Raw genomic sequence first — 26380 nt, 5'->3', positions numbered from 1 at the left:
AGAGACTATCCCGAGCTGGAAGGGTCCCCCAGATGGATTACTGAAGCCCGACCTCAGCTGCGTGTCGTGCTCCACCGCGAAAGCACAAACGAAGCACCGCGGGTTTTACAAGCGCTCATTACAAATCCCCACATCACACCTCCCCGACGTAAACACGTACAAACCCCGGCGTTGTGCTGACCGGAGCATTCCCCACGGAGGCCTGTCCCAACCTGGAAGTTCACAAACAGGCTCGGCGATGTCCTGCTTCACTCACAGCCCTGCCGAAACACCTTCCCTATCTGCCCGCCCTTCCCTACCTGCTCCTCCCGCAGCAATCCTTCGGAGGGCGGAGGAAAGAAAAAGAAAAAAAAAAAAAACAAAACCCAACCTGCTCTTCAGGTGCGGGTCACGCAGGTGGAGGCGTGCCTCGTGTCCCAGCACGGTGGCACACACAGCCAGCCAACCTTCCCGGCCGGATTTATGGGAGCAGCTGGGAGCAGAGCACCTCTCCGGGGCTGCTGTGGCCGGGGGAAGGTGTGACCTGGCCGGGTGCAGGTGTCTCTCCCTGCAGGTGAGCCCGAGCTCCGGCCCTGCCGGTCCTTGGGGGCGAAGATGGGCGAAGGGAGCTTCACCGAGCTCTTCCAGAAAAGGTCGCTCCTCCGCTTCGTGCGGAAATATCAGCCCCTGGGAAGCGGCGAGCCGGGAGAGGAGGTGAGGATTGCTCGTGCCTCTTGCCTGGACCTGCTGGAGTAGTTTGTGTAGTTGGGGTTGGGTTCGTGTGTCCCGTCGGGAACCGGAGATCGCTGTCGCTGCTCGCTCCCAGCTCCGCGCGAGCCCAGAGGCTCCGGCAGCAGCAGGATGAGCTGGGTGCTGATTGCCAGGCTCAGGGAGGCTGGAAAACCCTTTATTCTATGCAATAATCCAGGGCACAAGCCCGAATCCTGCTCAGGAGCATTGGTCCCTGCTCTGAGGAGGTTCCAAAGTAAGGAAGAGCGTGGGAGAGCCCTGGAGCGCTCTCTGGAGAGTGGGCACAACAGGGGAGATGGAGAGCAGGGCTCTCCTGGCCCCAGGCACCCCTGCCACCAGTGCTGGTCACTGGCAGAGGGACTGGGCCCCAGGGTTGGGACCCTCGGGCTGGGACCCTCAGGCTGGGACACTCGGGTTGGGACCCTCAGGCTGGGACCCCGGGCTGGGACCCTCGGGATGGGACCCTCAGGTTGGGACACTCGGGTTCTCCTCCATGCTCCTGCTGCAGTCAGGGCTGGTAACCAGCAGCCCAAGAGAGTTTTGGTTCACACCTGCAGAGCCCACTTGGAAATACTGCTTTGTTTTCCTGAAAAATGCTGCACTGGTGTCTCCTCCCTGCCTGTCCTCAGTGCAGATGGAGTGGCCACTGGCGGTTTGGGCGGAATTTTTGCTGTTCTTCTTGGGTTTTTTGCCACAAAATCTTCCCGTCTGGGATTATCTGATTATTTGCTCGGCACGAGGTTTCCGTGACTCCAGCCCCATTTTTTCCCCCACATGGCAGAAGATTGGCTGGGTGCTCTGCCACGTGAACCCCATCTGTCTGATCCCTTCGGCACGTGGGCTTAGCCCTTACTCCCATCCCAACGAGCTCCATCCACACACTTGGAGAGATTCATGAGCTTTTCCTGACGGACTGGGGCCTTTCCCTGATACCTTTTCAGCTAATCCCCTTTCTGAGCCTTGTCCAGTGTGGGGTGGGTCAGTGTTACAGGGAGAAGAAAATGAGACGCCGAACTCGGGGCGATGCTGCTCTGCACTGCTCACCCAGAGCTCAAAATCCCAGGAAAAGGAGATCTTGATGAGGTTACAGAAAGTCCCTGTAAGCTGCCTTGGTGGCAAGCTGAGATTTCTGATTGCACGTAGGCAGGAGGCCGCTGGCAATTAGGCTGGCTTGTTCTTAGGCTGCACCATTTATGCTGTGCCAAAATAAACAATGACATGTATTTACTTCCAAATCTAAACCCCTCTTGAATTTTAGCTCTGGTCCTTGCAGAGAGTGGTCTGTGTATAACAGGAGAGGGAGGTGAGGAGAGCTTTGGCACGGGGTAGGAAGTAGACAGCAGTGTAAAATGAAAATAAGAACTCGGTAAATGAAGAACTTATTCTCAGAGTACGATTTAGGCAGGCAAATGACTCATTTCTCCCCTACTTGACAGCATTTTGCTTCTTTACTTGAAAATTGTTGCAGAGCACTTTCAACCTCATAAATATTTTGGTCCAAGCGCTGTGCTGGGCTGTAAAGATGCGATTCCAGGTGATCTGATGGGACAGCCCACAGTGGGCTGTGAAGGACAGCCCCAGCGCTGTCCCTGTGGGGTGATGGCCAGTTCCCCTGTGGCCATGGTGTTACCTGGAGGTGGCAGGGCACTCACCTGGCACATCAGAGCACACTCCCAGCCCGAGTCCAGACCCTGCTGTGCGGGGTTTAACTCCTTTTTCTGCAGTGCCCCATTCAGAACCAGGGGGGGTTTCGTGGGGCTGACTGACAGCTCACGAGAACTGTGTGCTTCCTGCAGAAATCTGAAGAACAGTCCAAGATTTTTCTCCCGAGCGTCCCGGCGCGTGTGCACGTGCACAATCACACGTGCCTGTGTGTGTGGAAGTGGGAGAACCCCTGGGCACTGCTTCTTTACATCCCCCTTTCCCTCTGACCCCATACCACGGCCACCCCCGGTGGGCACAGCCCGGGACAGGATTCTCAAGGTGTTGCAGCTTTACTGGAAAACCTGTGGCCTTCAGAACAATCAAAAGGATTAATTTGAAATTCGTATCTGCAAAAGCAGGGGGACCAGATCTTTGTTTCACGTAAAAAATATTGGATTTCTGTTGGCAGACGTGCAACAGGGGAGCGGGAAATTGTGTGGGAGGTGCAGAAATCCTGGTGGTGCTGGGAAAGTGCTGGGAGCTTGGATAAGGAAGCCCAGCAAGGCAGCTCCTCACCTGCAGGGCTCTGGGTTGCTCTGGGCTGGATTCTGGATCCTGCCTGCTCCCCTGGAACATGGGTCTTTTTGCCTGCCGTTTTTGCCTGCCCCCCCAAAAAAAGAAATGTAAAAAGCTATGGAGAGAAGGGTTTGGTTTATTTATTGTATTTTTGGCAGGGATAAAGTTTAATGTTTGGAAGGGCTTCATGGAGACTGAATAACCCAGCCCACTCTGGACTGCAGGCCATTACCTGGTCCAAAGTAACCCAAGACGGGGAAAAGAATATGCAAAGCTTCAGCAGGGGCAAGGTGGGGGAAAATCCCGAGAACTGGTATTTTGGGCTGCTTGCCAGAGTACACAAAAAGGGCTGTGTGCTCTGCAGAAAGCCCCACGCTCTCTCTCGTCCACACGGGCTGCTCGGCGGCACAATTGATGGATTGTTTTGGGATGAGGGATGCTCAGGTACCTGCGAGGCGGCTCCCAGCCACACCAGCTGCTCTTTACAGCCTCCACTGTCTCCTGATCTCGCAAAGCAATGGATAAACCGATAATTCCCCTTTTGTCGTTTCTTCCTGCCCTGCCGCACGGAGTCTGTGCTCTTGTGCCGAAAGGATAAAGGTTATGAACGTAAATGGATCTCGCGGATAACCCACATCTGCTTTGCAATGTAAACACAAAAGCGAGCAGCGCTGGAGGAGAGCTTTGTTCATGAGGAGATTTGCACAGGGCACTGCCTGGTGCCCACATCCATGGGGTGGGATTGGGGCACGGGGAGGAGGGGTCCCACTGATGCATTTCCAACCTGCGCATTTCAGGGGCTGTTCTGGTGGGAAAAGCTGTGCCACGCTCACGAGGGAAGATCCCCTACAGGTGTAGGCTCAGCAGGGCAAGTTAACTCATCCCCATAAAGCTGTTCCCGTCAGGACAGCCCCTGGCTGGCAGGAGCAGGGAGCTGCCAGCGTTTCTAGAGAAACCACAGAGGGCTCAGACACATCCAGAGCCTTTGTCATTTATTTCCTCCACGCCTTTCTGAAGGTAAATATTGCTGAGAGAGCTGGGCCCTGCTTCCCTTGCTGCCCTTGGGGACTGCAGGCATGTTATCCTCGCGTCCGGGTCTCTTCCTGCCCTCCAGCTGCTTTCATTAAAATTTAAACCCCCCCAGGGCAGAGCTGTACCTTGATACCTGTGTGTGTCACCTGTGAGGAGTGAATTCAGGGATGTGTCCATCCATGGCAGCCCTGGGTTTTCTCCCCACCGAACCCTTCCACCTCCCCAAGTGGCTCTTGGGGTTTCAGTGTCTGGATGTCAACAAAGTTACAGGGAACTGATGGATTTGTACCGCCAGGACACCCAAACAGGGATACAAATTGTGAGTTTAAAACGTGGAAGGGGTACTTTTGTCCCTTCTCAAGAGGTCTGTTAAGGAGATGTGGGAATCAGGGTGATTTGCAGTGCCAGGATGGCTCAAAAAGGGGAGCAGTGCTGCAGCCTCCTTGGGAAAAATGGGGTCACCAGCTTGAGGGAGCAGGAAAAGCCATGGGGAACTCGGGCAAATTGCTGGGGGTTTGGAAAGGCAGGTTGTTCTTGGGGCAAAAATGGTTCCTAAATGAGCCCTGCCCGAGACTCCTGTGCTTTTCCACGGGGAGCAGGGGGCTGCTGGCATCCCTCGTGCTGGCAGCTGAGCTGTGGGTCAGGAAATGGCCATGAAAAGGGGCTGCAACAGATGGATGTGGCTAAAGGCTGTTCCAGGAGCAGGGCTTAGAGACGCTCCGAGCTCTCCGGGAGCCCCAAGACTGAAACCAGAGAGAAGAACCAGGGATGTTTCTGCATTTGTGGTTTTCTGCATTTATCTCAGGCTTTAGATTGCAAAGCAGTGGATGTTCCTAGAAAGCCCCTGGCTATTCAAGGGAGGGCCAAGTCCCCAAACAGCGCTGCAGGAGGATGAGCCAGACCTGAGTGCACCCCACAGCGAGCATTCCAGGGCGCTGGGAGCCGGTGCCAGGCGCCTGCCCCGCTCTCTGGGGGTTCCTTTCTTAATGAGCACACACTGCTGTGCTTTATGAATGGAGGCAAAAGGGAATGGCACTCCTGTCCCTCGGGAAGGGTGAGATTTCTCCCTCTCTGTACTGTGATCCCAGTGCCTTCGTCGTGGGCCTGGCAGAGATTTTGGGAATGCTGCTGCTCTGGGAAGTGCGCTGTAGAGAAGGAAGTGAAGGAAATTGAAAGGGAGAGGTTGGGATGCTGAAGGCTTGGGCTGCCTGGATGGGGCAGGAAGGGTTTGCCCTGCTTGGAGGCAGCTGCAGACTCAGAGGTGGAGTAAACCAGCCCCGGACACAGGAGGGGAGATTTTGCTTCTCCTCCTGGCTCACATTTCTAGCTCACGTTTTCATTTATTACGTACATTTATTCTGTACATTTTAAAATTTCATTTAATTCATTTATTTCCTTTTATTTCATTTATTATGTACACGATGTGTTGATTTATTATGTTCAGTTCACTTATTAATACACGAAGGGAAAGGTGCTTTCCTTGCTCTGAGCATCTGCTCTGGGCTGTGAGACACTGGCAGGGGACAGAGCTCCTCCAGGGCAGGACAGCTCAAAGAGCACAAACCTTTCCTGATCAGCACCATGAGCTTCTCCTTTTGGTTCCCCAGCTCCTCACGGCCTCTCTCCCCCCACTTTGCCTCAGCTTTGAGGATTAATCAGAGCTGGCATCAGGGCGCTGAGGTTTGGGAAGCGGCGCAGTGGTGAAGGTGCCCAGCTGGCCAGGGGAGGGAAGGGACTGGGATGAAGGGGAGAATCAAGGAGGTGCAGGAAAGCTTTAATTAACGCTGCTCTCACCTAACGATAGCTTTATTGTGCTCACTCAGCCCCGAGAGGAGTGCGAGCTGAAAATCATCGAGCAGGAGGATGAGGTGGCAGCCCTGCCCCCGAAGGATGCCTGTAAATGCCACAAGGAGGATTTGGCAAGGGCTCTGAACGTAAGGATTTGTCCTTGGGAATGTGGGATCTGCCTGTGGGAAGGGCCTGGGATGCAAAATCAGCCTTTAATTGACTTGCAGACTCCTGGAGTGCCTTTTCCTCTGCCGATTTGTGGGATGGATCTTCTCCTTGGCTTCCCCACCATCAGGGAGAGCTTTAGTGCTCAGCTGTGTTTTGGTTTCTGACCTCAGGATTTTTTAAATCCAGGCAGAATAGATTCTATCCCTTCTCATTTTGTTCCCTTTGAATTTTGCCAGGGTGTATTTATTTTTATTTTCTCTGTAAATACACGGCGCAACCAGAAATTACTTCTTTCTTTTACTATTTTCAGAAATTACTTCTTTCTTTTACTATTTTACATTTCTAATTTGTCATCTATGATCTAATTTATCCCTTTTGGAAATATACTTTTTTTTTTAATTAACTCTGCTTACTTTATGGGTTTCTGTAGTGGCTGATGGTAAAATTTTACAGTTTAAAGAAAAATACATATTTAAACAGAAAAACAACAGTCAGGTTCATTTTTTTCATGTGGGACTGAGCCATGAAGATCTTGCCCAGTCTGATGATAGGGGTTTGGTATAAATTCGACATAATAAGTTTTCTATAACTGTAATATGAGATATTTGGGTTGGGTTTGGTCTTTCCCCCCTCTAGGTTGACTTACAGACTGGACTCTCTGAGTTTTCCGTGCTCCAGCGCCGGCTGAAACACGGCTGGAACGAATTCTCAGTAGAGAACACGGAGCCAATGTGGAAGAAATATCTGGACCAGGTAAGGATTTTCTGCCCAGATCCAAATTTCTCGGCAAAAACCAAACCTGGCTGGGTTGCTCTGAGCGAGTGCCTGCTTTGAAATATTCAGGGTTTCCACTTCCCGAGGCTGAGCCTCGGAACAAGCTGTGCCCTGGGCACAGGAGCTGCTCCTTCTCCTGGGAGAACCATTGTGAGGCTCCTTTGCAGCTCGCCGAGGGTGCAGATAACATCTTCAAACAGAAATGAACCTTTTTATCTCCACACAGCCCACAAATCAAACGCTGCAGATCAGATTGCTGGAGCATATTTGCTCCCTTTAAGGCAAGTGATAAATAAATCCGTGAAAGGTTTGAGGAGAGGCAGTGGCAGCTGGAAGATGCTTTGGCTTTGGCTATCCCTCCAGAAAAGGGGCAGCTGTGGAGCTCAGGGCGGTTTTGGGGTCTCTATCAGAAATCCACCTGTGACAGGTACATCCATAAATGGTGCCATGCGCTGTCGACACCCACAATTTCACACCAAATGCCCCAAAAAGCCAGGCAGAAGTGGATATTTGTTATCTTCTCTTTCCCCAGCTGAGTTATCCTTGAGTTTTGCTTTTATTAACTATTTCTCATCAGTATTTTTTATGTCTTTTACCTCTCTTTGAGAGCTTTTAACCAGACAAGAAGGGCCTTTTGTTTGTTTTTATTTTTCATTTGCAGCCAGTGGTTTCACTGATCTTCTCGCTTAATTGAATCACAAGGATTTGACTTGCTTTGAAAGACTTCATTTTTATTTCATGGTTTATCCCTTGCTTTGATATGATTGATATTCTTTAAGCTTTTGGTAATTATCACTGGATCTTTCCAAGAATTCTTTTATTCCTGATAAAATTTGAGATGGTGGGGTTTTTCCTGCTCAGCCCCAAGAACCAGTTTCTCCTACAGGGACACCAAAGGGATTCTTTGGTGCATCACCTTTTGGTGCCTCTGGTCCTCCACCATTCACAGCCCTCAGCAGCCCCTTGCTGTGACTTCTTCCAGCTGCTATTTTTGTAAACATCCCCTTTGCCTCGGTTTTCTGAAGAGAAATGGAGTGGCTTTCACCTTTGGATCCAGCCAGGAATAAATTTTAACCCTGGCTTTCCTGCTGAGCATCACCACACGTCTGTTGCACAAAGCAGGCAGATTTATCTTTATCTATTTTGTTCCTTTCCATCAATTCCCACATCACTTAAACAGAGCTGTAATTCTCTCAGGTAGGAAAAAGAGGGCTCAAAATTTCTGTTTAAAAGTGAAACAAGTGAGCACCTGACTCCCACAGCCCTCAGTCCAGTGGAGATTTGAGCAGATTAATTAAGGGAAAAATGAAAAAGAAGATGAAAGAGGATTTCTGGTTTCAGATTCTAAAAAGACAGTAAAGTTTTTGTTTGTCCTCACTGTGCACCTAAGAAGCTTTTGGAATCAGCTCTGCAAAAGATCAGTGTCTGCAAAGGGGAGCACTGCCTGTGCAAAAAGGGGAAGAGAGGGGGATTTGTGTGTTTTGGTGTCAGCTTTGTCCTGCTGGTCCCCAAGGCCACCCATCACCTGTGGGGCAGGACCTGCAGAAACCTGACCACGATGCAAGGAGGGTCCCTGCAGCCCGACCACGCAGGGACCCTTCCTGGTGGGACCCTTCCTGGTGGGACCTTTCCTGGTGGGACCCTTCCTGGTGGGACCCTTCCTGGTGGGACCCTTCCTGGTGGGACCCTGCCTGGTGGGACCCTGCCTGGTGGGACCTTTCCTGGTGGGACCCTGCCTGGTGGGACCCTGCCTGGTGGGACCCTTCCTGGTGGGACCCTGCCTGGTGGGACCCTTCCTGGTGGGACCCTGCCTGGTGGGACCCTGCCTGGTGGGACCCTTCCTGGTGGGACCCTGCCTGGTGGGACCCTGCCTGGTCGGACCCTTCCTGGTGTGATCTGCAGCCAGCTCAGCTCCAGCACCTCTCATTCCGTATTTTTCTCATTTTCTCAGTTCAAAAACCCCCTCATCCTCCTGCTGCTGGCCTCAGCTTTAGTGAGCGTCATCACCAAGGAGTATGAGGACGCCGCGAGCATCACCATGGTGGGTGTCACCTGTCCTTTGTCCCCGTGGTGGGTGTCACCTGTCCTGCATCACCCTGGTATTTGACACCTGGCCTTTGTCCTTGTGGTGGTGGCCCCTGTCCTGCATCCCCATGGTGGGTGACACCTGTCCTGCATCCCCATGGTGGGTGTCACCTGTCCTTTGTCCCCATAGTGGTGGTCCCAGTCCCCCATCCCATAGCAGTGGCCCCTGTCCTATATCCCCATGGTGGGTGACACCTGTCCTTTGTCTCCATAGTGGCGGCCCCTGTCCTTTGTCCCCATGGTGGGTGTCACCTGTCCTTTGTCCCATAGTGGTGGCCCCTGTCCTTTGTCCCCGTGGTGGTGGCCCCTGTCCTTTGTCCCCAGTGCTGTCTCTCAGTGCCCACACCTGTGACACCCCTCTGTCCCCAGGCCGTGCTCATCGTGGTCACCGTGGCCTTCATCCAGGTGGGTTCTGCAGAGCTCTGCTCCCTGGCCGTGGCTGGCAGGAGAGAGAGCTCTGCTGTAACTGGGCTCTCCTCTCCCTTCTCCTTTGAAAGGAATATCGCTCAGAAAAGTCCCTGGAAGAGCTCAACAAGCTGGTGCCCCCCGAGTGCAACTGGTGAGACGTGGGGTCAGCAGGGAGTGGGGCTGAGAGGGCAGCACCAACGGGAGAAGAAAATGATTCCAGAACATTCTTCCATTCTGCTGTGCTCAGAAGGAGAACCTGTCTCCTCCTGTGGAGCTCTCTGGAGGGGCGGCACCGTGAATGGCTGCAGCTCCAGGTCATAGGGAAAGGGGATGAAATAATCCGTATCAATCAGAAATTATTAGAATCTTTGTTTAATTATTAGGAAAAAAAATAGGAAAAATTCGAAATAAGAAGTAGGCACCCTGTGGAATTGAATAAATGCTAAGAGACAGGAGGGTCCCAGGAAAATCCTGCTCCACATCCCTGCACGTCACTGTCTCCCCAGGCAGGAAGAACCTCACCTGTGTATATATTTTGTCGCTTTAGGGCAGTTTTTCCCCCCAGGAGTCGGGCACAAAGCAGCACCTAGTGCAGGGGAGGGTGGGGTGGGGTTCCTGTCCCACCTGGTGCTGCACACCCGTCTCGGGCACAGGCACAGCCGGGTCACAGCCCACGGAGCAGCTGCGGGATGGATCAGACGGCGCCTTCCCCACGCCTTTGATGTGTGTTATCAGTGCTGGAAATTGCAGGAAACGTTTTTCCTATTTATGTCGTTGCAAATCAGTTTTGCCGCGGCCAACAGAAATAAGTTGTGAGGCTCAGGGCAGCCCTGCCCTGCCAAAGAGGTGTGGGGCTTTCCTCTGGTCCAAAGTTCACCCTGGAGCCTACTAACGCCACTGTTGGTTCTTTATTTATTTATGATATGACACCAGGAGCATCCAGCCGCCTGGAAGGCTCCACTTGGAATGCAATATTGGAATGCCAGGGGTAATTCTAGCTTTAAAAAGCCTCTTTTTAGGTTCAAGAGTCTGTAATTCATTATTTAAAGCACGAAAGCACGACTTCTTATTGCTCCTCTACTGTATAAACAATGTTTAAGTCACTTCTGAAATGTAAATCATCCATAAACTGTTTATGAATTAAAACCGAGCCCAAGCTGAACATAATCCTCTGCTCACTGGTATGAAGATTTTCTGTTCTTATTTACATTGGAAGCTCTTTGGGGCAAGGCTTCTTGCTTTCTTGCCAGCCACATTCCCAAGCCTGCAGAAGGAATAAAAACCTCACAGCCTGGTTCCCTTTCTTCTTTCTTTCCATTTGCCTCGTGTAGCCTAAGGGAAGGAAAACTGCAGCACCTCCTAGCACGAGAGCTGGTGCCTGGAGATATCATCTACCTGTCTGTGGGTGACAGGGTTCCTGCAGACCTCAGGCTCATAGAGGTAAATACAGCTGGAGACGAGCCTGGCTGGGAAATTCCTCGTCTCAACAGCGCCAGAAATGCGCCTTTTTAATTAGGTTACAGACCTGCTGGTGGACGAATCCAGTTTTACTGGAGAAGCTGAGCCTTGCAACAAGACTGACAGTGTCCTGCTGGAGGCTGGGGACATCACCACGCTGAGCAATGTGGTTTTCATGGGGACCCTGGTGCGGTACGGGAAGGGAAAAGTGAGTCCTGACGTCGCTGATCTTCTCCTGGGCATTAATTAAGATTCCTTTGGGGTGGGCATGGAGGGACTGGAAAAGGTGAATGACAGAGGGCAGGTTAGGTTGGATATGAGGAAGGAATCCTTCCCTGTGATGGTGCTGAGGCCCTGGCACAGAGAAGCTGTGGCTGCCTCTGGATCCCTGGAATGTCCAAGGTCAGGTTGGACTTTGGGGCTTGGAGCAACCTGGGACAGTGGAAGGTGTCCCTGCCCTGGCAAGGGTGGAACAAGATGGGCTTAAGGTCCCTTCCAACCCAAACCAGTCTGTGATTCTCGAGGTTTTTCCACCTCCATCTCTCTTTTTCCCTTTTTTCCAGGGCGTGGTTATTGGCACGGGTGAAAACTCCCAGTTTGGCGAGGTGTTCAAGATGATGCAGGCTGAGGAGGTAACACAGTCCCTGTCTGGGGAAATTCGGGATGTGCTGGGTGAAAGTTTGTGTGCAGGAGCAGTCCCAGGAGCCAAGGCACTGGGTTCAGTTCTGCTTCTGCCCCACAACGCCCGAGTGAGTGAGGGACAAGTGTCTGACAGGGGCCGGGACAGGCTCTGCCTGCTGGAGGGCTGAGGGTGGGAAAAGCTCAAGGCAGCTGCAGGGACCATGTACTGACAGCCAGGACTCTTGCTCTGCGCTGACCACCATCTTCTCATCCCACACGACAACCAGTAAAAACCAGTCATCTCTAATTTTTCCAGACTCCCAAGACACCTCTGCAGAAGAGCATGGACAGGCTGGGGAAGCAGCTCACCCTGTTCTCCTTTGGGATAATCGGTGAGTGGGATGCAAGGCTCACACCCGCATGGCTGTGGGATCCCTCTGTGCTCCGGGGCTGCTCTTCCTAAAGCACTGGTGGGTCTGGGTTACCTGGGCTTTGGGGGTTCCAGCACTGAAGGAGACATTTGGGTGCCTCATTGCATTTTTAGATTCGACAACGTCAGCTCAAACAGGTTGGAGGTTTTTGAAATTCTTTTTTCAATCCCATCTTTTACCCTCCCAGGTTTGATAATGCTCATTGGCTGGTTGCAAGGGAAGCGTCTCCTGAGCATGTTCACCATTGGAGTCAGGTGAGGACTACAGAGATTTTTCTCTTTGATTCGTATTTAAATGTCCCAAGGAATTCCCTGTTCAAAGCAGTGGACATTTCACATGAGAGAACTTGAGTAAAACCTTTCATAAATACATACTTCTCATGCACTGGTAAAATAATCGGGAGATTTAAACAGAGTGAAGAAAAACAAAACCAAGCTTGAGGGTTTATTTCATTTTTTAAACTGTTATCTTGAAAACCTTCACTGGCATCTCTGCCTCATCCTGCTGTGAATGCCCTTTCCTATCTGTGCTATGAATTTAGTGGGAGTGTACCAACAGCAAACATTACTCTGTGCTGTTCCTACTGGATTTACATCTAAAGAAAGGAATGCACATCTCATACAGCATAAAAAAGCATGCACAGCTTCTTAATCAAACACAATTAAAAATGTGCTTTCAGCAGTGCCCATAAAGCCTGTTAGTTTGGTGCTGTCATGGTTCTACAATTAATTCTTAAAAAGAAGAAGTGTTCTATGGAAATAAAAAAAATAAAAAAAATTAAAAAAAAAAAAAAAAAAAAATCCCAGGTGAGGAAACAACAGAGAAGCCAAAGTGACTCAATCAGTGCCACCTTCCTGTCTCCCAGGGGGATGTGGTGGCCAAGAAAAGTGGTTAATCCTGAGTTTTGGAGGGCAGATTATGGTTTTGTAAAGTCTCCTGGGTTACATTTTGCACATGCCTAGAAGCATTCAGAGTTTCCCAAGGAATATCTAATATCGAATATCCAGACCGCGGCTGGATTTTTCCAGCGTATCAGGTGTTGCAGGTTTTGGGGGCAGGGACATTTGGGGATCTGGTTCTGTCCCCAAATTGTGGGCTAAGAGAGGAGGTGAGGGGCTGCACGTGGCCAGGAGCCGGTGGCAAACGTGTGAGCCCCCATGCCAAGGAATATTCAACTCCCATCCTCAGCAAGTTAAATAAATTAAATGAAATGAAATCCAGCCTCTAAATCCCTGCTTAGCCAGAAATCATCGCTCTTTGGCAACGTAAAGAAGAAAAGTAACTGCTCTGTCAAAATCATCCAGGAAAGTGTCGAAGGGCTGGATAAGCAATAAGCGGCCTGCTTTTGTATTCAGAGTATGCCAGGAGCCCCAGTGGTTATCCCCTTCAAACCCTGAGGAAAACTCAGCCCTGGGCGCGTCCTTTTGGCACCTTGGGGTCAGTACTTGTGGTTTGGGCCCCGTGCTGAGGCTGTTGTGTCTCTGCTGTCCCCAGCCTGGCCGTGGCTGCCATCCCCGAGGGCCTTCCCATCGTGGTCACCGTCACCCTGGTGCTGGGAGTGCTGCGCATGGCCAAGAGAAAGGTGATCGTGAAGAAGCTGCCCATCGTAGAAACCTTAGGTAAGGCTGCAAAGGGGCCACACGGGCTTGGGCACCTGCCAGGCTCCAAAATCTGAGCTGGGCAGCCACAGGCTGGCCTCGGGAGCCTTGGTCTGATCCAGAAAAATACATCTGGAATAGGTTCACTGGTAATTCTGAGTAACGCGCTCAGAATTAAATACATTTCCTACCTTGTGTTTCTCACCCTTTTCCCGTATTTTGGTGGTAAGAGCACAGGCACATGCTTGGAATGGTGCAACCCAGCCCACGGGGAGCAGAGCCCCTCTGCAGACACACATTGGGTTAAAATCTTTGTTTCTCCTTGCTCTCCATGCTCTGGGATCCTCCTGCAAATCCATCCTGTCCACATCTTCAGTGTCTGGCTAAAATTAAACCTCCCAGCCCCTCAAGTCAAGCTTGGCAGCATGAATAAAGCCATTTATCCTTCTGCAGGATGGGTGGCCATCTCCCTGCTCTCCAAAAAGTCACGGAGGGAGGGACAGAGGGAACCTTGAGAAGGCGTCCGGCACATCCTCACAGCTGCAGGGCACATCGAACCGGGATGGAATTGTTCTTCCACCTCCCTTTATCTTTAATTAGTGCCTCACCCCCAGGTGGCTGTACTGCAGGTTTTGCTGCTCTGCCCTGGGTCAGGGTAGCAGGGATATGAAGGAGGAGATTCATTAAATGCACGATAAATACCGAGCCTGGTCCGTGCAGTTCCCAAAATCTGCTGCACGGTCGGGCGCTGCAGCTAAAACAAAACCTGTCCTCTTAGGAAACACTGCTATTGTTTGGAATGCCCTTGTTTGTTCTGCAGTTAAGGAATCTCATCAGCCCTGATTTTATTGTCCCTGCCCTGACCCAGGACATCTGAAAGGGCTTTTCCCTCCTGAGAGAATTCGTTCTGTGGGGCTGCAGAGGCCGAACTGCAGGTGCAGAGAAGGCACAGCCAAAACTGCTAAACTTCTGAAAAGGAGGGAAAACAATCCTTTAATTATCTGTAATAAAAACGAGGCACTGGAGGTCACAGCTTTGTTCCTTGCTAATCCTTCAAAGGTGTGATTCAGTTAATTGCAGCCCAATTTGCTTTATTTTCTCTCCGGGCTCTTACCTGGAGGTCACTGTGCTCATGGAGTCTGTGCCTGAGCACTGTGATCACCTCCAGAGCCAGGGAAGATACTCACACTCAGAAGGGAGCCTGATCCTTGTTTTGTATTGATTTCCCCCCTTCTCGGGAGTAGAAACTATCTGGAAAGTGGTGGCTCTGCTGATTCGCCCTTTGGTGGCGTTTTGTAAATGGGCTCCAGGAAAATGTGCTTTACTGGGTCAGGACTGGCACAGAGCAGAGCAAGGGGGTAAATTGTGCTCTTAGATGTCAATCTTTAAGTATTTTTTCTAAGAGCCTTTAACCCATCTCCTCTCCCAGTGCCTTGGTGAGGTGGGGACGGGCTTCCTTAGAGAAGCAAGGTTTAATTGGCAGAGTGGGAGCTGGGTCTGTCTTTTTGGAACAGAGCTCTGTTGTGTGACACTGCAACTCAGAAACGTTGACCAAGACAGTGTGACCCTCTTCAGGAGTCCCCTATGACACCTCACAGCCAAATGATGCTCCTAATGCCTCAGTGTGCCCTCAAATCCTTTCCTTCCCTGTTAGGAAGCTCATCCATCTCTTCACCTTTTCTCCCTTTCACCGGTGCAGTTTAAACACAACATCAGTGAAACTTCTTCTCCCTCTTCTCAATCTCTGGGCTGCACTGTTTATCAGTTCTGATCCAAGCCATGCCACCCCAGGTTGCTGCAATGTCATCTGCTCGGACAAGACGGGCACCCTGACCGCCAACGAGATGACAGCGACGCGGCTCGTCACCTCGGACGGCTGCCAGGCAGAGGTAGGGATCAGCAGCTGATCCAGGCTTTCCTGCTGGGATTCAGCAGCACTGGGTTTGCCTTTGGTTCACTTAGACCAGCACGAGGGAAGCTGGCCCAGCCCCAAACCAAGCAGCTTCTTGCACGTTCCATAAAGAGAAGGGATTTGGGGGGTTCTGGGGCTGAGGGTACAAAACCTGCTCAGGTACCACAGAGATGTTCCCTGGCACAACCTGCTGTTCCCTGCAATTGCTGTAAATACTGAAACCTGCTGCTGCCCCTTGCTGCTCCATCCCCTGTAGGAGTATTTATCGTAAGAGCAGCTTCATTCCCTGCTTGGTTCGTTGCTCTCCGTGCAAAATGAGGGGAAAATGCAAAATGTGAGGCAGAGGAGAGACAGGGCAGGGCTTGAGCAAACCCAGCGCTGCCAAAGGTCTGCATCTCTCCCCTGAGCTGCAGGAGACTTCTGGAATCACAGCAAACAAGTTTCCTATAGGACAAATTGCCTGCTTTTGTCCCTAAAAAGCCATTTCAATGTGATATTGTCACTGTCTGTAGCCTTGCCTTTAAGCATCGCTTTGAGAGAGAAAGAAGAAGCCCTGCGCTCCTTGAAAATGAGAATTTTCTTGAGTGCAGCCCCCTGCACACATCTGCAGTCCAGCCCTGCCTGGCAAAGGGGAGGTTTCCCATCTCTCTCTCCCTCCCTCAGGTCAGCGGGGTGGGCTACAATGGAGAAGGAAATGTTTATCTTCTGCCATCCAAGGAGATCCTTAAAGAATTTTCCAACGTCTCCATTGGGAAACTCGTGGAGGTAAGGGCAAATTATGAACCAGCTTATCCTAGTTACATTCAATTTTCGGTTGCACAAGTGACTTTGGATAATTAGTGTGAAAAACAAAAACAAAAACAAAAAACACTTTTGTAATTCTAAAATGGACTGTCTTGCTAAAACATTCTCGTGGAAAGACTGAGTGTGATGTAATTCCTGAAGCTTAGGAGTGAAAGGCAGTGATTGTAAGACATGCAGGGAGAGACCACAGCCATCAGCTTCGGGAGTCAATGATATCCTGAATAAAAATACAATTCTGGCAGAGGAGAAACCGACGCATTTTACCCTCTCACGTTTTTAACGTGCAGAGATTCTAGACATTAGCCAGATACACAGCCAGCTTAGAAATTTATTGTGATGCTCTCTAGGTTCCGTGTCAGCTTTACATAAAATTTTGAACATTCGGCTGTTGGCTAAAGTGGAGTGTTTGGGTGGTGAAATGATTTGAGCTGGAATCTCAAATGGAGATTAGGTCCTGTTTTATTCATACTGCACATTAGAAACAAAAGGAGGAGAGACTGAGCTTTCATTTTCATGATCTATCAAGCTCATTAGATGCATCTCATGTGTTCTTGATGCTAATTTATCCAAAGCATAATATTTTATTTAAAATATTGATGTGTCTCATGGATTAAGTGGCGTTAGAAAACACAAGGACTGCTCTCAAGTGATGCTGCTGTGGGGAAACCTTTTCCCAGAACTTTTGGGATGTGGCTCCTTTCGTTCCCCAATCTTCCATCATTTCATTTAAAGAGATGGAAAAATCTGTGAAGTAATGACAAATACAGCCCACCTAAACCTGTCCCTGTCTCCAGGCTGGCTGTGTGGTCAATAACGCCGTCATTAGGAAGAACAGTGTGATAGGACAACCCACAGAAGGAGCTCTCATTGCCCTGGCAATGAAGGTAAGAGCCTTAAAGTTTCAAATTTCTCTGCGATCCAAATAAATAAACAAATAAAAGCTGGATGTGTGAGGTCTGGCAGCAGAGTGAGACTGCTTTAAATCCCCCAGACTGGTTTTAGTCCTCCCTCTGCTCTGCCCAAGGTGATGGAGGTTTCCTCTCCCAATCAGCCTTTAGTCGTGGGCAAACACTTTCCTCGAGCTGCTGTGCTGACAGCAATCCTTGTTTGGCCTGGTTACTCCTGCAGTTAGGCTGGGTAATGCATTTATTTCAGGCTCAGACGGGACAGCCTTTTTTATATTTCCAGCACATGCCGATTAAGAGTCCAGGAGGAAGACAAGAGTTAAAAAAATGGGCAGGAACAGGCCAGGACACATTGTATGACAGAGGGTCACCCTCATCTGGGGTCATCTGCTGGCTTTTCCTTTTTCCTAGTCGTGATTATGTAAAACAAGCTGTTTTTATGAACATTGCATTCACATTCCTGGGCAGAGCTGTGAAACACCCCAAGGTGTCACCTCACCAGTGTCACCCAGCCGTGGCCTCAGCCCTCGGGTGGGCTGGGAAGCACAGGAGGTCCCTGATGAAATGATGCCCCTGCAAAGATCTGATCTTGCCTCCTGCTTTTAAAACTCCTGACTCTAGCATCAAAATCGTGGGGTTTTGTGGTTTTTTTTGGTTTTTTTTTTTTAGTTTCTTTTTCTTTTTAAACAAAGGGATTTCATTCCCCCAAACGCTGAGTTACAGCCTTCCTCCTTCTCTGGAGTTCAGTAGCCAAGCAAGAGGAGAACACGAGGGAGGCTGTGTTTCTTATTTTTCTTTTTAATGTTGTGGTTTGGTGGGAGCTGGGGACAAAGGGGATCAAAAGCAGCTTCCAGTCTCTCCCTCTTCACCTAGAACACCCACACACTCTGCTGGAGCAGGGGTATATTCACTTGGGCTGAAAGGTTTTGTTGTGAATCTCTTTTTGAGTGTAATTCATCAGGAAATAGTTCAAAACCACATCCACAATTGACCATTCTGTTATTTGCTATTTTCTTTCTTCTTTCAAGTCGAGTTGCTGGGAAATAATCCAGAAAAGAAACCCAGAAATCTGCTCAGCCCATTTAAGGAATGGACTTGATCCTCCTTTGACCCAAAGCCTCACAAAAAGGCAGGGCAGCTCCCTAATTCTTTAAAAATTTATCAGGAATCAAGCTTCAAACTCCAATTTAATTTATCCCATACCAGGCACACCAAAAGGAAAAAAAAATGGGTTTGAAACAGGAATTTTTCTCCCCTCATGTTTTCTCCTGAGCTGTGCAGTATCCGACTGCCTGGAAGGACACAGTCAACAGTCAATCCTTGTGATATGGGAAATATTTCCAGGTTTTGGCAATGTCCAGCCTTACAGGGCTCTTTTTGTTTTACCTTGCTTCAGATGGAATTAGCTGACATAAAGGACATTTATGTAAGGAAGAAGGAAATTCCATTCAGCTCAGAGCAGAAGTGGATGGCTGTGAAATGCACACTGAAAAATCAGGTAAAGCAAACAGAGGCAGGGGCTGGTTTCGTGTTTCTAATTGTGCACCTCAACAATGGGCATGGAATGGTATCTCTTCAGCAAATAATGTTTTCAGGAGTTAACTATGCTGGGAGAAAACAGAGCAAACCTCAAAATTCCCAGCTTGGGTGGATTTTTAGCTTGTAAAACTGTGTTTGAATGGGAGGAGGGAATACTTATAACAGTGATTCGAGCAGGAAAACAAAAATCTTTTACCTTTTCAGAGATAACTGACAGGGAGGTCTGGTGTTTGGGAGAAAAGGTTGGCCCTTTATCCCTTACTGGGTTAAGGAGCTCATTTTGGCTGATATTATGCTGTGGTTTAAAAACTCACCAACCTTTTCATTACCGTGCTGTCTGTGAGGGCTGAACATGAAAAATGGCCAGAGCAAAAATATCCCATCCTATCCATAATAAATGCTCCTGGGCATCTCTTGAAACAGGTAAAAGGGGAAACAGAATCTTTTCTGCCTACAGTTAAAGACTTACTCATTTAAAATGTGCTCCTTTTTTTTTTTGGATAAAGTGTATTCTCTCCTCACTTTAAAGGATCAGGAAGATATTTACTTTATGAAAGGAGCATTTGAAGAAGTCATCCAGCACTGCACTCTGTACAACAGTGGTGGCATCTCGCTGTCACTCACGCCCCAGCAAAAAGCCCTCTACCAGCAGGAGGAAAAGCGAATGGGCTCCTCAGGACTTCGAGGTCAGTCCTTGCTGGCCGTGTCCCTCGCAGGTTATCTGGCCTAAAACTTTCCTGCTGTACTGTGGTCAGGACGGGCAGAGGCTCAGTCCTCACAGAATCACAGGATGGTTTGGGTTGAAGGGACTTTAAAGCTCATCTCATCCCACCCCTGCCAGGGCAGGGACAACTTCCACTATGCCAGGGTGCTCCAAGCCTTGTCCAACCTGGCCTTGGGCACTGCCAGGGATCCAGGGGCAGCCACAGCAAATCTGGGCACCTGTGCCAGGGCCTGCTCACCCTCACAGGGAAGAATTTATTCCTAATCTCCAATCTAAATCTCCCGTTTCAGCTTCAAGCCCTCAGTTCTTAGCATCACTTTCATGATCTCTTCCCAACACTTGTCAGAATGCCCAGGGCCGTGTCTTAGCTCTGCTGGTCTTCTTTTTTTTTTGTATTTTCTGGGTTTAAATCAGTGAGTTTGAAATGAGAAAATAAGCTCTGGAGACATGAATGTTTCTGTTCCATGGAGTGCTGTGATTGTCTGGGATACGCTCAGCGTGATGCACTGCAGAGCTTTGTGCTGGGCCCGACCTAAGCACTGCTCTGCCAAGTTTTGGGTTTGGAGAAGGCAGCAACAAAAAGCCACGTTGAAAGGAGTTCCAAACATGGATTTGGGCACTGAGATTTCTGTTTGAAGCTCAGTTCAACCCTTTGTTAGGCCCAAATCGCTCGATCTCCTGATCCCAGCTGCCTGTCAGTGCACAGATCACAAGAGTTTTATACACGTGTCACCTCCCTCACCACCAGAAACATCCCCTCACCAGCACCTCAGACTTTCACACAGTAACACAAACACCATTCCCAGGGTGTAAGGAGAGGAGAACAAGCCTTGGCAGCTGGATCTGGGGTAGCTCATGTATGGATTCTCCCACCCTGTGTCCTGTGGTTAGGAACTCCTGTGCAGCGCTCGATTTACAATATCCAAATCATCTGCCCTCGTGGCAGTGGCAAATTACTGCTCTGAAGGGAAGTGATTAACTCAGGCAGCTGCTGCAGCTTTTGATTCCATCATCAAAGCAACACTGACATGAACCCCTGGCAAAACACCCTTGAGTGATTTAAGAATGATTGAATGATTGAATGATAGCGGGTGTGCACCAAGAACAGAGAGAAAATATTCAGAGCCTGGATGTTTACGTGATGGGCGCTTCACTGGTTTAACTGAATTTACATTTCACATTTTTAGGCTTTTAAAAAAAAGTGTAAGTTTTTGCAGGAATGCTATTGTTTAACTTAGTAGTTTAATAGTGTCTGGTTTAACATAACGCTGTCCAGATTTAATCCATCTGCATGCAGGGAGGACGTGGTGGACAGCTTAAAATGAGAAAGAAAGAAATCCTAGGAGAAACATGTCAAACAGAAATGTTCTCATTCAGAGAAACTACTATTTGGCGGACTGAATTTTTGTGTCTATACAAGATCTGATTGTAATGACTACAGAACTGCTTCTAATGACTTTTTCTGCTGACAAACAGGCAATTTAATATCTTCTCTAAATATTCCTTTTAAAGCACAGAAATACATCATTTTAACAATTTACTCTTGTCCTCTTTTTCTCTCCTCTGTCACTAGTACTTGCTTTGGCTTCAGGTCCAGAACTTGGCAAACTAACATTTTTGGGTCTGGTTGGAATAATTGATCCGCCCAGGGTTGGGGTGAGAGAAGCTGTTCAAGTGCTGTTGGAGGCTGGTGTGGCAGTGAAGATGGTCACTGGAGATGCCCTGGAAACGGCCGTGGCTATAGGTACCAAACTTTGCTGCTTTCCCGGGGGTCTGTGGCACGTCTGTCACATCAGTCAAGTGTTTTATCCCTCAATAATCAACATTATCGTAGTTTTTGTGTGTGCAGTAAAGGCTTTAAAGGCCACTGAGCTTTTGCTTACCCATTGAAACAAACATTAAATGGAGTATAGAGCAGCTATGTGAACTCTGGGCCAAATTCCAGTAAATTGGTTCCACTATTTTAACACCAGAAATGGCAAAATCTCAGTGTAAGGCTCTTAAAAGGCACATCTAGCATTGCTAGGATTATAGAATCCACTAATATTTAGAGTGTGAGTACCTCTTTTCTTTGCAGGACAGAATATTGGTCTCTGCAATGGGAAGCTGAAAGCCATGTCTGGGGAAGAGCTGGACCAGCTGGGAGAGGCAGAGCTCTCCTCCACTGTCCAAAATGTAATGGCTTTGATTACATTAAAAAAGCCTATTTCCAACAGCTTCCATCTAATATGAGATTATATTTTTGGGTTTTGTTGTTGTTGTTTTTCAGGTTTCCATTTTCTTCAGAACAAGTCCAAAGCACAAACTAAAAATAATAAAGGTACTAAGAGCCTCTGAAATTCATTGTACATCTCACAAAAACTAGGGGGAGGGAGCCTCAGTTCCCTGGATGATCTGGTCTGCTCCAGCAGCATCAGCTCAAACTAAAGGACTGTAAAACCCCAGCTAGAGCACTTGGCACTGTTTCTCTGAAGGTATTAGCTGTGGAACTGGATTTGATTATCCTTGTGGGTCCTTTCCAGCTCAGGATATTCTTACGATTTTATGATTTTTCTTGCAAGTCTGGGCCTAGGCATACAAAAAAAAACCAAAAAAACCCACTAGTGAGGTATTAGTATCTATAATATCAGGAGAATTATTTCTGAGGGTTTTATCCCCTCTTCTGACTTCTGCTGGAGTTGTGAGATTCCCCATACTCCTGAACAAACAGTCTCCTAAAGTCTTGGTCTGAGCTTTGTCCTCAGTGTGGCGCCGAGTCTGTTCTCTACCCTCAGAGTCCACAGATTCTGATCTTTCAGTACAAAAAGTGCAAAGCAAATAGTCTGAAATTGCCAGCACAGCTCTTCATGTCCCCTCCCACAGGCCTTGCAGAGGGCTGGAGCTGTGGTGTCCATGACAGGGGACGGCGTCAACGACGCCGTGGCCCTGAAATCCGCGGATATCGGGATCGCCATGGGACAGGCGGGGACAGACGTCAGCAAAGAGGCCGCCAACATGATCCTCGTGGACAACGACTTCTCAAAAGTCATGTAGGCTTGGAGGTTTTCTTACTCCTCGGCTCCTTTCTGGCTGCCCACTGCGGGAAGCCTGCTGTGTGAGGAGGGCTGGGATTGGAAGCGGGGAGCCCCAGGGTGGCTCTGACTCGTCTTTAGTCCCGTACATGGCAATGACTTCCCTTCCAAGGGGTGTTGACCAAGCCACCTTTCACCTGAAAGCCCTGGTTTCCCATTGCTGTAGCTAACTGGGGATCTGAGAGCACCCAGAGGTCTGGGTAGATCAGAGCTTTTTTCGGTCAGAATTTGGACTTGGTGATCCTGGAGGTGTTTTCCGACCTTTGAGATTCTACCTCGCGCTCTGCCTAGTCCAGGAAGCTTGGAGGAAAAACATAATTTGCAATGCTCCGTTGGTTCATAACAACAGAGAGAGTGGGCAGGGTACAGTGAGTCTATAAATAGGTCCCAGGTCTGCTTCATGAACCAAAACCTGGCCACGTGACCCAGGTTTTCAGATCTGCTCATTGATAAAGGAATCGTAAGTGAGAAGCTGCACTGACAACCTCCTCCTGAGCTGGTCTCTGGATTTCCACTGAAATAAGACAATTTGTGTTTTGAGTGTCACAGAGAGCTCAGTGTAAAACCGTGTGAGTGCTCTTGACTTAAACAAACTCCCCTCTCCCTTCCAGGAATGCAATAGAAGAGGGAAAGGGAATATTTTACAACATAAAAAATTTTGTCCGGTTCCAGTTGAGCACGTAAGTTCCTGTTCGCTTCAGCTCCCGTGAAAGCACCTTCGGGGTGAGGGCCTGCAGAATAATGTTCTCTGCTTTGCAGGAGTATTTCAGCTTTGAGCCTAATTACCCTGTCAACAGTGCTCAACCTACCAAATCCACTCAACGCTATGCAGATCTTATGGATCAACATCATCATGGATGGGCCGCCAGCACAGAGGTATGGAAAAGTCCACTGAGCAAAATAATCTTGGGTTCAACGTGTCTGATTTTGGGCCTAGGCACACAAATTCTTGTGATTCTTCATCAATCATCATCAGAGGTTCAACAAGCTGCTTTTGTTCCCTCCTGGTCTTTCAAAAAGCACTTCACATTTACTTGAGGTTTTCTTTATTTTCCTGTTTTACGGTGGAATGACTTAACCATTCCATTTTTTGGCCAGGAATGTTATCCTGAAAGCATCGCCTCCTGGTAGAATGGCCAGGGAATAGTGGGGACATGCCCCAAAATCACAATACTCAGGAACCTCATCCAACTGCTAATTACAACTAAAGCTAAATACAATTACAGCTTCCGCATTACGCACACTCTCACAGATAGCTCTCACTCCAGGGTGGGATACTGGTCTGATGATCTAATGTTATTTTAGCAGCTCAATATGCAGAAAAGACCTTTGGTATAAGTGTCACGGACAAATTTGGGGCTTATGCCACCTTGCTTGAGCATTCATGCTGCATTCCAAAGAACTGCATCCTCCAGCTCCATCCTGGTTTCTCAGGACGTCCATTCTGGGGCACCCTGCATTAATTAACACATTCCTCTGCTTCTCCTGGAGGCAGCTTGGGGGTTGAACCTGTTGACAGGGACACCATCATGCAGCCCCCCCGGCGCATCACAGACACCATCCTCAGCAAATCCCTGATCCTGAAAATCTTCATGTCAGCACTCATCATCATCAGCGGAACCCTCTTTGTCTTCTGGAAGGAGGTGAGGGGAATCTGCACTGGGATCTTGTTTCCATCAGGGCGGGTGGGGCACAAAGCGAGGGCACTTTCTGCAGGACGTGAGAAGGACTTTCTGGAATCCATCCCACAGGGAAGGATCAGTGTGGGCAGAGGGCTGAGGAAGCAGGGTCAGCTCCCAGCTCTGCTCCTGCCTCCTCCTGTTACCTCTAATTTGGTCCTTCCAATCTAGGATGGGAAACCTGTTACTTGATGTGGCATCAATACTTGAAGGGACTTTTCACCTCTAGCTTTCCATTTTCCCAGCAGAAAACGCCAAATACAATGGATTGCTGTTGGTACTTTAAGTTTCAGTAATTTTAGAATGTTCTTTATTCGAAGTCCACATCAGTTTAAGAATTTAAAATACGGCTGATAAGATCATAAACTTTAAAATTAGAGAGAACTGAACGCGACCTATAACAACTAGAACTAGATTTACTCCTTTGTTTTACTACCCTTTGATTGGACTGGCCTCATTAAAGGGAACGTTTAATTCTTCTATTGAATTGGCATCTTTTTGTAAGGTTGAACTAACCCCTGAATTTTTGTGTGCTTCCAGAATCCAAAAGGGGGCATAACTCCTCGAACCACAACGATGACTTTTACCTGTTTTGTGTTTTTTGACCTCTTCAATGCCCTGACATGTCGCTCTCAGGTGAGATGGCTCTGTCAGCAGTAATTTCTTGTCTCAAATCACAAACGTAAACATGAGAATACCAGCATTTTGCATAGTAAGGGGTTTTTTTAATGTTATTTAAAGCAGTATGATTTTATCAACTGTTTATATGGATAAAATTTTCCATCACAGTTCAAGTGCAACTACACTTCCAATTAATTATGCGGCTCTAAATTAGTGTTCCTGTAACTTAAAAAGTAATGGAGATGAAATGTAAAGAAAGAATAGGACATTAACTCCAACAGAGATCGGGAAAAGCTACTTTTTAATAATTTTTTTTTCCCTTTTCTAGACAAAGTTGATATTTGAAATCGGCTTTTTCCGAAACCGCATGTTCTTGTATTCTGTGCTTGGGTCATTTTTGGGACAGCTGGCTGTTATCTATATCCCTCCACTGCAAAAGATCTTCCAGACAGAGAATTTAGGAGTGTTAGGTAAGTTGCAAAATAAATAATGGTTTGGTTTTCGTTTATTTTTTTTTCTTTTTAAAGTGACTTTAGAAAGAAGATGCTGCTCCCAGTTTGCTCTGTTAGCTCCCAACACATCACTGGTAGGGGCAATCAACCAACAGCTCCTATCTCGGTGTATTTACAGAGTTGTACCCAAATAGTAATAGTATTTAATACTATCCCAGCTTAGATGCTGAATTTTGATTTACTGCACCCAAATGCAAGCAAATGGAGACATGCCAAGATTTTCCAGCTCGGTGTGATGATATTTCTCAGATTATTATGCAGACACTCCTTTTGGAAAGAGCTGGGTTAAACTTCAGCTCCCCAGCTGAAATGCAACACAGATTTTCATTTAATTCAGCAAACTGCACCCTACCACACCGTGTTACATCTACATTAGGCTGTTGTCATGGGCACGGATCCCAAATGATTCCCGTTTCCACCCTCCAAGGGGACTGTCCCAGCTGTGGGTGGCCCTTGTCCGCTGCAGTGGTGTCCCCAGTTCTCAGCTGGCAAGAGCACAGTGAGGCCACGCACCCAGGGGTTCAGCAGCACAATTCCCGGCTGCAGGAAGGCCCTGGGCTGGGATTCCTGCCCAGCTGAGCTCACCTCCACTCTCTCCTCTCCCAGACCTGCTGTTCCTCACCGGCCTGGCTTCCTCAGTGTTCGTCGTGTCCGAGCTGGTCAAACTCTGTGAGAAGCGCTGCTGCCACCCAAAGCACACAAAGGGACGTCACAACTGACTGAGACTGCTCTAAAATACACTTGGAACAGAGCTGTGATGCTGGAGAATCCCAATCCATGGCTTTGTGACACACACATCCTTCCTGAAGGTACTCAAGTGCAGCTGTACCAACAGTCCTTACACCAGAGACTCTTGTGCCCATCGGAGCTGCCTGCAGAAACCTCCAGAGTGGCTCCTGGTTTGAACCAAGAGCAGGTATATTTTTTATAACACTGATCTGTATTCCAGAAGGCTGGAATGCAGACAGAGCTTTTAGCCCCAGACAAAAGAAGTTTCACACCTGTACAGAAAAATTTATTGTGCATAAACTGAAGTTTTATTTATTTAAATCAAAATCATTTTTATTAATAAAATCTACTGACAAGTATCTGAGTGAGGCTCGTGATTTAGACACGTCCTTTAGTTAGAAGAGTGGAAAACACCTGCCTTGAAGCATTTATTTTCCTTCCATTTATGGTGCTTGTGGATTCCCAGATATCCCGCCTTGACTCAGCAATTTCAAGGAAGCTGTGGGGAGCTGTCAAACAGAGCAGGGAGCTGAAGTGCCAACCCTCAGCTGTCACTTTTTGTACCTGTGTGA

The 26380-nt window shown here is 48.5% G+C and overlaps 1 protein-coding gene across 1 annotated transcript; it reads left to right on the top strand.

Moving 5' to 3' along the window:
- Positions 1 to 594: 594 nt before the first annotated feature.
- ATP2C2 (ATPase secretory pathway Ca2+ transporting 2) lies at positions 595 to 25798 on the top strand. Its single transcript, XM_040075220.1, has 27 exons — positions 595 to 693; positions 5805 to 5915; positions 6574 to 6690; positions 8663 to 8752; positions 9166 to 9201; positions 9294 to 9355; positions 10536 to 10644; positions 10721 to 10870; positions 11226 to 11294; positions 11600 to 11675; positions 11902 to 11968; positions 13209 to 13333; positions 15104 to 15201; positions 15888 to 15989; positions 16823 to 16912; positions 18330 to 18431; positions 19002 to 19158; positions 20770 to 20940; positions 21274 to 21371; positions 21466 to 21516; positions 22059 to 22225; positions 22879 to 22947; positions 23027 to 23143; positions 23763 to 23910; positions 24487 to 24582; positions 24896 to 25037; positions 25686 to 25798. The coding sequence occupies exons 1-27, from the start codon at positions 595 to 597 to the stop codon at positions 25796 to 25798; spliced, it is 2832 nt and encodes a 943-aa protein (XP_039931154.1).
- Positions 25799 to 26380: the final 582 nt, after the last annotated feature.

Source organism: Hirundo rustica, chromosome 11 (assembly GCF_015227805.2).
Source record: "Hirundo rustica isolate bHirRus1 chromosome 11, bHirRus1.pri.v3, whole genome shotgun sequence".
In the NCBI taxonomy this organism is placed as follows: Eukaryota; Metazoa; Chordata; class Aves; order Passeriformes; family Hirundinidae; genus Hirundo; species Hirundo rustica.
The sequence above is the reverse complement of the archived record's forward strand: the minus strand, read 5'-3'. Positions and strand labels throughout refer to the sequence as shown.

Coding starts and splice junctions, on each gene's coding strand:
- ATP2C2 (XM_040075220.1), top strand. CDS start 595: ATGGGCGAAGGGAGCTTCACCGAGCTCTTCCAGAAAAGGTCGCTCCTC. Junction 5,916..6,573: donor ATTTGGCAAGGGCTCTGAAC/GTAAGGATTTGT, acceptor TCCCCCCTCTAG/GTTGACTTACAGACTGGACT. Junction 23,144..23,762: donor GATGGGCCGCCAGCACAGAG/GTATGGAAAAGT, acceptor TCCTGGAGGCAG/CTTGGGGGTTGAACCTGTTG.